At 41.3% G+C, this 15,000-nt stretch overlaps 1 protein-coding gene across 1 annotated transcript in view; it reads right to left on the bottom strand.

The window, feature by feature from the left end:
- Window positions 1-15,000, bottom strand: part of LOC123507682 — a 267,219-nt gene that overhangs the window by 231,560 nt on the left and 20,659 nt on the right. Inside the window, exon 2 of the mRNA XM_045260813.1 lies at window positions 7,724-7,761. Within this exon, the coding sequence (XP_045116748.1) occupies window positions 7,724-7,761 (38 nt within the window). The remainder of the gene's footprint in view (window positions 1-7,723; window positions 7,762-15,000) is intronic.

Raw genomic sequence — 15,000 nt, 5'->3', positions numbered from 1 at the left:
GTTTTCCCCTCACCTCCCCTCACTTCCCCTCACCCTCCCCTCACACCCCCCATTCCCCTCACATTGAATTATTGACCAAGGGAGCAAAAGATTATACTGTACACCTGATAATGGGGGAGAGGGGAGAGTGAGGGGAGGGGACGAGGGGAGACGAGGGGAGGGGGAGTGAGGGGAAAGGCAGCAGGGCGTGTGATCACATACTCTGTAGTTGTAACGTAACCCAGACGGTGATAAAGTGGGCAGCAGTGAGGGGAAAAGAGGGGAAGGGGGTAGAGGTGAGGGGAAATAGGGGGGGTGCAGGAAAGGGAATGTTAGTGTGTGAGGGAGGGGGTTGTGAGGTGGGAGATGCGTTGTGGAAGGGAGTGAGGGGATGAGGGGAGAGGGTGAGGGGAGAGGGTGAGGGGAGAGAGTGAGGGGAAGTGATGTATTGGTGTAGCAGTGATTGCAGTGTGAGTGTTCTCTTAAAAGTACACACACTCTCTCTCTCTCTCTCTCTCTCTCTCTCTCTCTCTCTCTCTCTCTCTCTACATGTGTGTTTTCTGTTAAAAGTACACACACAGTCTCTCTCTCTCTCTCTCTCTCTCTCTCTCTCTCTCTCTCTCTCTCTCTCTCTCTCTCTCTCTCTCTCTCTCTCTCTCTCTCTCTCTCTCTCTCTCTCTCTCTCTCTCTCTCTCTCTCTCTCTCTCTCTCTCTCTCTCTCTCTCTCTCTCTCTCTCTCTCTCTCTCTCTCTGGTGAAAGAAAAAATCAAACTTTTGCGCCATAAAACGTTCCAATATTAATATGAACTTTTTATACAGCTTCCTGGAACACCCTGGAATGCTCTGGAAGGCTTTAATTGACTCTCTGGAATACTGGAACGTGAAATAACCTGGAATGGAAACTGGGAATGGCCTGGAACTTTTATTATTTTTTTATTAGTAGTATTATTTCAGGAATTAGTGTTATTATTTCAGGAATTGGAATGTTCAATATCCTTTCAGTACTGCGGCGCATTTCTACTACGAGTTTTGTGCACCATTAGACCATTTTATTGACATTAGGAAGGGTCTATGGAGGTCAGAAGATAAATGGCCACAGTTTTCATTATTTTAACCCCTTCAGTAGTGAGACACATCTTTACCTTGAGATTTGTGTACCATTAGGCCATTTTATTGATATTATCAAGGGCCTATGGAGGTCTGAAGATTAATGGTTACAGTCTTCACCATTTTAACTCCTTCAATACTGGCACACATCTTTACCTTGAGATTTGTGTACCATTAGACCATTTTATTGACATTACCAAGGGCCTATGGAGGTCAGAAGATTAATGGCCACAGTCTTCACCATTTTAACCCCTTCAATACTGGCACACATCTTTATCTTGAGATTTGTATACCATTAGACCATTTTATTGACATTAGCAAGGGTCTATGGAGGTCAGAAGATAAATGGCCACAGTCTTCACTATTTTAACCCCTTCAGTACTGGGAGACATCTTTACCTTGAGATTTGTGTACCATTAGACCATTTTATTGACATTAGCAAGGGTCTATGGAGGTCAGAAGATAAATGGTTACAGTCTTCACCATTTTAACCCCTTCAATACTGGCACACATCTTTACCTTGAGATTTGTGTACCATTAGGCCATTTTATTGATATTAGCAAGGGTCTATGGAGGTCTGAAGATTAATGGTTACAGTCTTCACCATTTTAACCCCTTCAATACTGGCACACATCTTTACCTTGAGATTTGTGTACCATTAGACCATTTTATTGACATTAGCAAGGGTCTATGGAGGTCAGAAGATAAATGGCCACAATCTTCACTATTTTAACCCCTTCAATACTGGCACACATCTTTATCTTGAGATTTGTATACCATTAGACCATTTTACTAACATTAGGAAGTGTCTATGGAGGGCAGAAGATTAATGGCCACAGTCTTCAATATTTTAACCCCCCACATGAGTTTCTGAAGCTGTATAAAATCACCAAATAGTCACCACAATGAATATGGAAACACGTCATGGTGCTGAAGGGGTTAAAAATTAAAGACTGGGAATTGTTTGGTTTAGTGATTACAATTTGACCATTTTTTTATTATCTGGAATGGCTGAAATGGCTGGAATACTGGAATGGAAGCTGGGAATGTATTAAGAACGTTTCTCTTTAATTGAACATTGAAAAAAAAACTTAATGACTAAAACTTAACATTTTTTTCATTTACATTCTGAAATACTGGAATGCTGAGAGAGAGAGAGAGAGAGAGAGAGAGAGAGAGAGAGAGAGAGAGAGAGAGAGAGAGAGAGAGAGAGAGAGAGAGAGAGAGAGAGAGAGAAACAGGGGAGAGCATGACAAACTTGCAAATGTGTGAGTAAAAGAGATTAAGCTAAGTGAGAGGTGGAGATTGCGGTTAGGGAGAGTGAGAGAGAGAGAGAGAGAGAGAGAGAGAGAGAGAGGGAGAGGGAGAGGGAGAGAGGGAGAGGGAGTTAATAGTTGCATGTCTAACGTTCATCATTGAAGGGTCAACGCTTGTGCCCCCTTCTCTCCTCTCTCTCTCTCTCTCTCTCTCTCTCTCTCTCTCTCGCACGCTATCCTGCTCCAATCTCGCTAAACGCTTACACTTGCTCACTAAACACACACACACACACACACACACACACACACACACACACACACACACACATGCACGCTCAAACGCACGCACGTGAGCCAAATACCACATGGGATTAGTGTTTGCTTATGTAATTCTCTCTCTCTCTCTCTCTCTCTCTCTCTCTCTCTCTCTCTCTCTCTTTCTTTACTTTTCTTGTTTATGTGAGAGATCAATAATTTTCTCCTCTCTGTCTGTCTATCTCTACAGAGAGAGAGAGAGAGAGAGAGAGAGAGAGAGAGAGAGAGCCATTACATCCGAAATCTGATCATTAGTGAATTATTTAATGAAGAATGTCGTGTAGCGGACCAGAGTGAGGGGAAACACATCACTGAATAATTGATTACCTTGGGGAAGAGGGGAGAGGGGAGAGGGGAGAGGGGGAGAGAGATAGAGAGAGAGAGAAAGAGGGTTAATCTTACTAAAAGCTAAACGGCAGTGGTTGTTGCAGACACGCACATAGAGAGAGAGAGAGAGAGAGAGAGAGAGAGAGAGAGAGAGAGAGAGAGAGAGAGAGAGAGAGAGAGAGAGAGAGGTGGGGGGGGACAAACTACGTCCAGGCCTCCACAGAAAACGGGAAATATTTATAAAAGAAAATGGAGCGTGTATTATCCACGGTAACTTCATCTTAGGAGGAGGAGTAGGAGGAGGAGGAGGAGGAGGAGGAGGAGGAGGAGGAGGAGGAGGAGGAGGAGGAGGAAGAGGAAGAGGAAGAAGAAGAGGAATGTTTTCAATTTGAAGTTTCAGGAAGTAATGAACTTTTGTTACTATGTGGAAAAGTAGTAGTAGTAGTAGTAGTAGTAGTAGTAGTAGTAGTAGTAGTAGAGTAGTAGTAGTAGTAGTAGTGGTAGTAGCAGTAGTAACAGTATCAAATTTTCTATACCCACTCAACACACACACACACACACACACACACACACACACACACACACACACACACACACACACACACACACACACACACACACACACACACACACACACACACACACACACACACACACACACACACACACACACACACACACACCACCGCGTCTTAATTAAAGGAAAGTTTTTACTCTGGCTAAAGATTGAAGAAAGTTTGTCATTTTCACTCGCAAACTCTTAATTAGATGTCAATATATGAGAGAGAGAGAGAGAGAGAGAGAGAGAGAGAGAGAGAGAGAGAGAGAGAGAGAGATACAGGACAGAATACAAGATGAACTTCCTGTCTTTCTCCCTCCTCTCTCTCTCTCTCTCTCTCTTCTCTCTCTCTCTCTCTCTCTCTCTCTCTCGTAAATGTGAACTTGTGAATTAAAGTGAATGTATAAAAGAGAACTTAACAAAAGAGTAATTAGTGAGAAGCAGAGAGAGAGAGAGAGAGAGAGAGAGAGAGAGAGAGAGAGAGAGAGAGAGAACATGTACGGATAAATGAGATAGGTAAATACTTAAAGGTAAATTTGTAAAGGTAAACATATAAATTAAGATTAAAAATAGCCCCATTAGAGAGAACGTGTTAAAGAGAGCAAAAGACGAATAATGAAAGTGAATAGGTAATGGGTAAAATAATAGAAAAATGGGAACAATAGGTAAAAGTTTAAAGGGAGATAATTTATTAAGGTGAACGTGAAAAAAAATGAAAGAGAGAAAGAGAGAGAGAGAGAAAGGAGAACGTGAACCTGAGGGGAAAACTAATAGGTCAAATAATAGGTAAGTAATGGGAATGATAGGAGGTAAAAGAGAATTCATAAAAGTGAACATGTAAAAGAGAAGAACTTGCTAATTTGAACGTGAGAGGAAAAGGAAGATAGGTGAATAATTAAGGTGAACATTGATAATAGGTAAAATAATAGGTAAATAATTAGAAATAATAGGTAAAAAGGTAAAAGAGAAGCCATAAAAGAGAACGTATGAAGAGAAGAACTTGTAAATGTGAACTTGAGAGAGAGAAATGTCGATAAATGTGAGAGTTAGTTTAAGATTCTTTGTATTTGAACTTGAAAGATATTAAAGCGAAGGAATAGGGAGAGAGAAAGAAAGAATAAATAAGTGAACGAATAAAAGAGAACTTATAAATGTGAACTTGAGTGAGAAAGGGTAAATAAGACGTTAGTTAAGGTCATTTGTATCTGAACTTATAAGGACATTGTTAAGAGTCACGTAAACTGGTACTTTAAACTTATAAGGCTAGTAAATTGTTGTTGATTTGAACGTAACTACAAAAAATGAACTTAAAAATATAAAATGTGAAGTGAATTAAGATTATTTGCATCTGAACTTGTAAGATATTGTTAAGAGTGACGTGAACTAAAAATTTGAACTTGTGAGGTTAATAAATTCTTGCTGATTTGAACGTAACTACAAAAAATGAACTTAAAAATATAAAATGTGAGGTAAGTTAAGATTATTTGTATCTGAACTTGTGAAACTTGTAACTGAACAAAAATTTGAAGGCTAATAAATTGTTGTTGATTTGAACGTAACTACAAAAAAATGAACTTAAAATAGAAAAATGTGGGGTAAGTTAAGGTCATTTGCATCTGAACTTGTGAAATCTTGATAATCTGAATTTATAAAATGTTGTTGTGAACGTAACTAAGAAATAAACTGATAAAACTTTGAAAACCTTAATAAATATGAACTTTGCTACCATAAAGGAAAACGTGTTAAAAGAGAAGAACTTGTAAATGTGAGCCTGAGTGAAAAAAAAGTTCGTAAATGTGAGGTTAGTTAAGATTATTTACATTTGAACTTGTAAAAATCTTGTCAGGATGGCGTTAACAAAATATCTGAACTTGTGATGCTATTAAAATTGAACTTGGATAAAAAAATTACACTTCGAGATTAAACTTGGAAAATCTTGATATATCTGAACTTTCCAGACAAAAATTGAACTTGTAAATTTGTAGAATATAAACAAATGTGAACTTAGCTAGAACTGAACTTGTAGACTCGTAAAAACTGAACTTGGACACTTGTAGAGTATTGCAAGACTGAACTTAACAAAAAGAAATTATTAAAAAGAAAAAAATAAGTTTACTTTGAACTTAAATAAAAAAAATAATAAAAAACAGACAACCACCATTAGAGAGAGAGAGAGAGAGAGAGAGAGACTAGACATATATTCTCTCTCTCTCTCTCTCTCTCTCTCTCTCTCTCTCTCTCTCTCTCTCTCTCTCTCTCTCTCTCTCGACACAACCACCATTACACCAGAGAGAGAGAGAGAGAGAAATAGAGAATGAGAGAGAGAGAGAGAGGAAAGGAGACTAATACATATATCTCTCTCTCTCTCTCTCTCTCTCTCTCTCTCTCCTTTGTCAAATTGGCAGGAAGGCAAATTTCTTCCTCCAACATAAGAATCAAAATGGCGGTGAGAGAGAAAGGCCGCGATTGGCTAAGACAAACATCCCTCACCCCCCTTTCCCCTCACCCCCATTTCCCCTCAGAACCTTCCCTTTCCCCTCACACTCCCCTCTCGAAGCCTGCTCTCACTCTCACTCACTCTCCCAGCTCGCTCTAAATACACTGTGAAAATGATGCAGAGAGAGAAAGAGAGTGAGAGAGAGAGGGAGAGTAAGGGGAGAGAGGGGAGAGAGCAGAGCGTGAGGGGAAGTGGAATCAAGGTCCCACATCTCCATGGCCGAGGGGAAAATGGAGTCACAGAGAGAGAGAGAGAGAGAGAGAGAGAGAGAGAGAGAGAGAGAGAGAGAGAGAGATGAGGAGAAAGGGAGAGAGACAGGGAGGAATGAGGGAGGGGAGGTGAGGGGAAGTAAGGGGAGGTAAGACCGAACCCAGGGCAGGTCGATGCAGGCTCTCCCCTCTCTCCTCTCCCCTCACTCTCCCCTTAGTTAGAGAGAGAGAGAGAGAGAGAGAGAGAGAGAGAGAGAGAGAGAGATGTGACCTGCGAAGACAAGATTCCAAAATTAATACTGAAAATAGTAAAAAAGAAGAAGAAGAAGAAGAAGAAGAAGAAGAAGAAGAAGAAGAAGAAGAAGAAGGATGGAAACTGAGGAAGAAGAGAAAAAAGACTAAATAATGAGAAAGATTTTTTAATAGTGATTTTGATAATGGAGGAGGAGGAGGAGGAGGAGGAGGAGGAGGAGGAGGAGGAGGAAGAGGAAGAGAAGAAGAAGAAGAAGAAGAAAAAGAAAAGGAAATACGATGAAGGAATTACAACGCTACTTCACTCCTCCTCCTCCTCCTCCTCCTCCTCCTCCTCCTCCTCCTCCTCCTCCAGGTAAGGCAGGAGGTATTCATCCTTCTGCAGGTAAATTCCTCCATTTCTCCGCCAACTTAGAGTGAATACAGGAGGAAACACTCTTACCTGGAGAGAGAGAGAGAGAGAGAGAGAGAGAGATTGTGAGTGAGAGAGATTGTCTCTCTCTCTCTCTCTCTCTCTCTCTCTCTCTAACACTAAACTTAAACAAAAAACACAAAAAAACGAAAACAAGAACATGAACCGAAAGACAGAGAGAGAGAGAGAGAGAGAGAGAGAGAGAGAGAGAGAGAGAGAGAGAGAGAGAGACTAAAGGTGCCTTGTTAGTTTCAATGGCGGGAACAAGAGCGCTGCCACAACCAACAGAATTTCCCGTATTTTCCATAAATTTCCCGCTAATTAAGCCAAACATTTTCACTGCACCAGGAGGAGGAGGAGGAGGAGGAGGAGGAAGAGGAGGAGGAGGAGGAGGAAGAAGGGGTAGGTATGGTTGTCTTCTTCTTCTTCTTCTTCTTCTTCTTCTTCTTCTTCCTAAGTTCTATGTGCTCTCCAAAAGTTAGGTTCATTCTCTCTCTCTCTCTCTCTCTCTCTCTCTCTCTCTCTCTCTCTCTCTCTCTCTCTCTCTTTCTTCGTCTTATTCTTCCTCTCTTTCTTCTTCTCTTTTCTTTCTTCCTCTTTTCCTTCTCGTCTTTTCCTTGTCTTTTATTTCCTTTTTCCTCTTTTCCTTCTCTTTTCTTCTTTTCCTCTTTCTCTTCCTCTTTCCTCTTTCTCTTTTATTTCTCCTCCTTTTCCTTCTCATTTATTTATAGAAAACGCGAAATGGGAAACAACAACAGAAATAAAAACGGGAAACAGGAAAACAGAAAACGGGAACCCAGCAACACTTACCTTTCCATGTCTCGATTTTTTTTATCCTTCCTCTCGGTCTGGAAAAGGGGAAAAGAGGGGAAAATATTAGGAAAAATTGTTTAGGTTTATGGAGGAATAACTCTCACTCTCTCCCTCTCCCACTCTCTCTCTCTCTCTCTCTCTCTCTCTCTCTCTCTCTCTCTCTCTCTCTCTCTCTCTCTCTCTCTCTCTCTCACTCTCTCTCTCTCTCTCTCTCTCTCTCTCTCTCTCTCTCTCTCCCAGGCTCTCCCACTCACTCTCCCACTCTCTCTCCCTCTCTCTCTCTCCTCTTCTACTCTCTCTCTCTTCCTCTCTCACCCACCCACTCCAGCCATCTCCCTCTCCTATTCCTCCCACTCTCTCTCTCTCCCTCTCCCTCCCTCTCCCATGGTGGCGGGGACAATGGCGGCGGTGGGGGGGGGCCAAGTGGATCAGGGTGGAACAGGTGGAAGGTAATTAAGGTGGACAGGTGGACCACAGCGAGGCCACAACCAGACCGAGGAAATCCCCTTAGTATGTCTGCTCTCTCTCTCTCTCTCTCTCTCTCTCTCTCTCTCTCTCTCTCTCATGTCAGTAAGGGGACTAGCAATCAAGTAGGCCTTTTCTTATATTTTCTCTTGCCTTTAGCCTTTTGCATCTTAAATAAAAAATATATATATGAATAATGGTAAAAAATGGTTGTTTTGTATGAGTCACCCTTAAAATACCTTCGTTCTCTGTGAATAGCCGAGAGAAAACGTTGCATCCCAGACTCAACTAAATTTTAATCCATTTTCTTGAGGGTGAGAGAAAACGAGGTATTTAAAGGGAAGGCCTAAATATTCTTACATACATGTATTCTCTATACTGTATATACATTTTTCTTTTTAATATTTTAGCTTTAAGACAAATAAATATAGGTAATTTCTTAACGTTTTAGTGAGTCTTATAAATATTAAGTAGATTTATTTTCAATGTGTGGGAATAAACGGGAATTATTTAAGGTTTAGGTAAGTGACCCAGTAAAATGAGCCACGTTCTCTATCAGCTGGAGGGAAAGAAAATGACGCTTTTTTAAGAGAGACTACGGATAAAATGGCGAGTCTTCAAAATACAAGTAGATATTTATGTAGGGAAAAATTGTCTTAATATTGAAAAAAGAGAATAATTTGTAATGGTTATATTAAGTAATGCCTGGAAATTTACGCTTGTTTATGGGAAATTATGGACAAAATGGCGAGTCTTCAAAATACAAGTAAATATTTATGTAGGGAAAAATTGTCTTAATATTGATAAATAGAGAATAATTTGTAATGATTATATTAAGAAATGCAATAAATTTTCCACTCTTTTGTGGGAAACTATGGAAAAAATGGCGAGTCTTCAAAATACAAGTAGATATTTATGTAGGGAAAAATTGTCTTAATATTGATAAAAAGAGAATAATTTGTAATGATTATATTAAGTAATGCCTGGAAATTTACGCTCGTTTATGGGAAATTATGGACAGAATGGCGAGTCTTCAAAATACAAGTAGATGTTTATGTAGGGAAAAATTGTCTTAATATTGAAAAAAAGAGAATAATTTGTAATGATTATATTAAGAAATGCAATAAATTTTCCACTCTTTTGTGGGAAACTATGGAAAAAATGACGACTCTAGAAAATTAAAAGCAAATATTTATGTAGGGAAAACTAGCCTTAATATTGAAAAAAAGGAGGAAATTTGGTGATTATGTAAGAAATTAATTAAAAATGGCAGACTTTTTAAGGGGAAACTATGGAAAAAAAAATGGCGACTTCTGGAGAGGGAAAATTGAAGTAAATATTGATAAAAAGACAAATTGGTGATGATAATAGAAGAAATAAAGGAAAAAGGAAAAAAAATAAACCAGGAATAAGATGAATAGAGAACAGAATGTGAAATAATAATACTCCTCCTCCTCCTCCTCCTCCTCCTCTCTTCCTTCTTCCTCTTCTACCTCCTTCTCTTCCTTCTTCCTCTTTTCCTTACTCTTCTACCTCCTCCTCCTCCTCCTCTTCATCATCTCTTCCTTCTTACTCTCCTCCTTACTTTTCTTCTTCTTCCTCTTCCTCCTTCTCCTTTGTTCCTTCTTCTTCTTCTTCTTTATCTTCCTCTTCACCACCACCACCACCACCACCTCCTCCTCCTCTTCCTCTCCTTCTTACTTCTTCAACCTACTTCTCTTCTTCTTCTTCCTCCAAACCTAACCTCACCACCACCACCACCACCACCTCCTCCTCCTCCTCCTCCTCCTCCTCCTCCTCCTGAACATTCCGACACCTTGGCTCATTACTCAGACATTGCCAGGTGAGTCCAGGTGTTGCAGGAAGAGGACAGGTAAAGGTTAGGTGGTGGTGGTGGTGGTGGTGGTGGTGGTGGTGGTGGTGGTGGTGGTGGGGAAATGAAGAGAAGTGATAGGTTGATATGGAAAGGTGGATGAGAGAGAAGAGGAGAGAGAAGAGGAGGAGGAGGAGGAGGAGGAGGAGGAGGAGGAGAAGAAGAAGAAGAAGAAGAAGAAGAAGAAGAAGAAGAAGAAGAAGAAGAAGAAGAAGAAGAAGAAGAAGAAGAAGAAGAAGAAGAAGAAGAAGAAGAAGAAGAAGAAGAAGAAGAAGAAGAAGAAGAAGAAGAAGAAGAAGAAGAAGAAGAAGAAGAAGAAGAAGAAGAAGAAGAAGAAGAAGAAGAAGAAGAAGAAGAAGAAGAAGAAGAAGAAGAAGAAGAAGAAGAAGAAGAAGAAGAAGAAGAAGAAGAAGAAGAAGAAGAAGAAGAAGAAGAAGAAGAAGAAGAAGAAGAAGAAGAAGAAGAAGAAGAAGAAGAAGAAGAAGAAGAAGAAGAAGAAGAAGAAGAAGAAGAAGAAGAAGAAGAAGAAGAAGAAGAAGAAGAAGAAGAAGAAGAAGAAGAAGAAGAAGAAGAAGAAGAAGAAGAAGAAGAAGAAGAAGAAGAAGAAGAAGAAGAAGAAGAAGAAGAAGAAGAAGAAGAAGAAGAAGAAGAAGAAGAAGAAGAAGAAGAAGAAGAAGAAGAAGAAGAAGAAGAAGAAGAAGAAGAAGAAGAAGAAGAAGAAGAAGAAGAAGAAGAAGAAGAAGAAGAAGAAGAAGAAGAAGAAGAAGAAGAAGAAGAAGAAGAAGAAGAAGAAGAAGAAGAAGAAGAAGAAAAAAAAAAAAAAAAAAGGGAAAGAGGAAGATAAAGAAAAACAAGTAATCAATTTATTACCTTTAATTTCTCTTCTCCTCTCTCTCTCTCTCTCTCTCTCTCTCTCTCTCTCTCTCTCTCTCTCTCTCTCTCTCTCTCTCTCTCTCTCTCTCTCACACACACACAATGGGATAAAGGAGAGGGTTAATGAACAGGTAATGCAGGTGTTTGGCCCTTTAATTATTCCACAGGTGACACAGGTAAGGTGCGCAGCTGATGAGGGCCTGTATACACCTGCAGGGGTGGGGGGAGGTGAGGTGGGGGGAAGGAGAGGAGGTAGAAGAAAAGAAGGAAGAAGAAGAGGAAGAGGGTAAAGAAGAAGAAGAGAAAGGGAGAAGAGGAAGAAGAAGAAGAGAAAGAGATAGAAGAAGAAGTGAAGGGAGAAGAAGAAGAAGAAGAAGAAGAAGAAGAAGAAGAAGAGAAAGAGATACAAGAAGAAGAGAAAGAGATACAAGAAGAAGTGAAGGAAGGAGAAGAAGAAAAGAAGAAAAGATGAAGGAAAAAGAAGAAGAACAACAACAACAATAGGTAGGGTGAGGTGGGGGAGGTGGTGTTGGAGGGTTGATGGGGGGGAAGGATGAGGAAAAAGAGGATGAGGAAGATAAGGAAAAGGAGGAGGAGGAGGAGGAGGAGGAGAGGAGGAGGAGGAGGAGGAGGAGGAGGAGGAGGAGGAGGAAGGTATGGTGAAGATAATGAATGATGATGATAATGATAAGAAGGAGAAGAAAAAGAAGAAGAAAAGAACAAGAAAAAAATGAGATACAGAAGAGGAACAACAACAACAACAACAACAACAACAACAACAACAACAACAACAACAACAACAACAACAAAAAGCTTTGAAAAAACTATTAACCACTTATCTTACCATTACCTAGAACACTCTCTCTCTCTCTCTCTCTCTCTCTCTCTCTCTCTCTCTCTCTCACGGTCCCATCTCTTGTCGCGGAATCAAGATAAAAAAAATAAAATAAATAAAAAATCTACAAAATTCCAGGAAAACGCTCTCTCTCTCTCTCTCTCTCTCTCTCTCTCTCTCTCTCTCTCTCTCTCACAAAGGATGCAGTTTGAATTCACTTTATGGACGAGTCATGTTTGCCGGGTGATGAAAAGGGCAAGAAGAGGCGTGAAGAGGGGACGGGGGCGTGAAGAGAGGAAAGAGAAGGGGGGGGCGTGAAGTGTGGAAGGGCAAGGGGTGAGAAGAGGGAGAGGGGGGTGAAGATGGGGAGGAGGGGGCGTGAAGAAGGGAGGAGGGATGTGAAAAGAGGGGAGAGAGGGGAGAGGGGAGAGAGGGGTCTGTGAAGAGAGGGGAAGGAGAAGCGTGAAGAGGACAAGAGGGGAATAGGGGAAGTGAAGCGGGGAGAGATGGGTAAAGAGGGAAGAGAGGAAGGGGGAGGGAGTGAGAAGAGGGAGAAGGGGGACGGGAAGAGAGGGGAGAGAGGGGAAACGTGAAGAGAAGGAAAGGAGAAGCGTGAAGAGGGAAAGAGGGGAAAGGGTGGGAGGAGGTGTGGGAAGAAGGGAAGGAGGTGGATGAGAAAGAGGGAAGGGGGTGAGTAGAGAGAGGAAAGAGGGGAGAAGAGAAAGGGGGCGTGAAGAGGGGAAGACGGGAGAGAGGGGTGTGAGAAGAGAGGAGGAGGAGGAAGGCGTGAAGAGGGGAGGGGAGAAGGTGAAGAGGGGAGAAGGGGAACAAGAGAGGGGAGAAGAGGGGAAACGTAAAGATGGACAGAGAGGGGGAGGAGGTGAAGAGATAAAGATATGGGTGATGAAGAAGATAGGAAGGGGAGTCTGTAGAAGAGGGGACGACGTGAGGGGAAGAAGACAGAAAAAGGGGAAGTCTGAAGAGAGAGAGGGTGAGGGGAAATGAAGAAAGGGGGTGAGAAGATGATGAGGGGGTGAGAAGAAGAGGGGAGGATTGAAAAGAAGAAAAATGTGACGAGGGGAGAGGAAGAGGTGAAGAAATAGTGAGGGGAGGTGAGGGGGTAATGATGGGGGGGATGAAGGAAATGGGACGGGGATGTAGAAGTAGTGGTGGTGATGGGTGGGTGGCTGGGGGGGTGAGGGGTAAGAGGTAGGAGGGAAGGAGGGGAGAGCGGGGGTTGTTTTGTTTATTAATCTCTCTCTCTTTCTGTTTTATTTTATTTCTCTCTCTCTCTCTCACAAGGAAGAAGAAGAAGAAGAAAGAAGAAGAAGAAGAAGAAGAAGAAGAAGAAGAAGAAGAAGAAGAAGAAGAAGAAGAAGAAGAAGAAGAAGAAGAAGAAGAAAGAAAACATGAGAGGGAGAGAGAGAGAGAGAGAGAGAGAGAGAGAGAGAGAGAGAGAGAGAGAGAGAGAGAGAAAATCACAAACAAAAGAAATAACAAAGATGAAAGCAAAAATAAAGAAAACACAAGAAAATAAGGAGAGAGAGAGAGAGAGAGAGAGAGAGAGAGAGAGAGAGAGAGAGAGATAAAGAGAGACAGATAAAGAGAAACAGAGAAGAGAAAGAGAAAGAAAAAATTATAAACAAAAGCAAAAAAAAAAAAGGAAAACACGAGAAAAAAGCACAGAGAGAGAGAGAGAGAGAGAGAGAGAGAGAGAGAGAGAGAGAGAGAGAGAGAGAGAGAGGAGGGGGGGCGGGGTTCCTCAAACTAGTAACATAATAGGTTTTGTCTTAACTGAAGTAACATCGCTTTGTCGAGACAGTCTACGCACGAGAGATTGTTTGTCAGTCAACACGGCGACGCGGGGACAATGAGAGAGAGAGAGAGAGAGAGAGAGAGAGAGAGAGAGAGAGAGAGAGAGAGAGAGAGAGAGAGAGAGAGAGAGAGAGAGAGAGAGAGAGGGAGAGAAGAGAGTAAAAAAAAAGGGAGAAATATTAAGAGAATTGAGGAAAAAAAGGGGAATTAAGAGAGATAAGACAATGAGAGAGAGAGAGAGAGAGAGAGAGAGAGAGAGAGAGAGAGAGAGAGAGAGAGAGAGAGAGAGAGAGAGAGAGAGAGAGAGAGAGAGAGAGAGAGAGAGAGAGAGTAAAAAAAGGGAGAAATATTAAGAGAATTGAGGAAAAAGGGAATTAAGAGAGATAAGACAATGAGAGAGAGAGAGAGAGAGAGAGAGAGAGAGAGAGAGAGAGAGAGAGAGAGAGAGAGAACGTAAAGAGGAAAATATATAAAGAAAAACAAAAGAAAACGATAGAAGAGGAATAATAATAATAATCAGAGAGAGAGAGAGAGAGAGAGAGAGAGAGAGAGAGAGAGAGAGAGAGAGAGAGTTTTGATAAGTATACACCTCTCTTCCTTCCTAGCCTAGAACTGTATTGAGCTGTGTGTGTGTGTGTGTGTGTGTGTGTGTGTGTGTGTGTGTGTGTGTGTGTGTGTGTGTGTATGTGTGTGTGTGTGTGTGTGTGTGTGTGTGTGTGTGTGGACAATTAAAAAAAAGAGCGACTTGAAAGAGGCAGCTCAGAATTAAGTGGAACCTTTGACTCTCTCTCTCTCTCTCTCTCTCTCTCTCTGTGTGTGTGTGTGTGATTCCTGTGTCATTCTTCCCTTAATTATCCCTCTTATTCTTCTTCCTCTTCCTCTTCCTCCTCCTCTTCCTCCTACTTCATCTTCTCACCTCTGATCCTTTCCTCTTCTCCTTCTTCCTCCTCTTCTTCTTCCTCCTACTCCTCCTCTTCATCATCATCTTCAATCAACCTCTTCCTCTTTTACCTCCTTCAGCTCTTCTTTCTCCTCCTCTTCTTCCTCCTCCTCCTCCTTCCAACACTCTCACCTCTGGCATTCTCAAACGCCCTTCCCTCCTCCTCCTCCTCCTCCTCCTCCATCCTTCTCTTTCCATGCATCGTAGCCTCCCTCCCTCCCTCCCTCCTTCACAATACTCCTACTCTTCCCTCCTCCTCCTCCTCCTCCTCCTCCTCCTCCTCCTCCTCCTCTCTTTAATCTCCCCATTTCTAAATAACCCCTTAACAAAACAATGAATAATAATAATAATAATAATAATAATAATAATAATAATAATAATAATAATAATAATAATAATAATGTTTTTGTTATTGTCGTTTCTGTGAATTAATAAATTTTTTTTTCTTTCATTCATTAATTACTCCTAGGTAT

The sequence above is a fragment of the Portunus trituberculatus genome, chromosome 3 (assembly GCF_017591435.1).
Source record: "Portunus trituberculatus isolate SZX2019 chromosome 3, ASM1759143v1, whole genome shotgun sequence".
In the NCBI taxonomy this organism is placed as follows: Eukaryota; Metazoa; Arthropoda; class Malacostraca; order Decapoda; family Portunidae; genus Portunus; species Portunus trituberculatus.
Note: the sequence above shows the minus strand (reverse complement) of the source record. Positions and strands in the feature narration are given on the sequence as shown.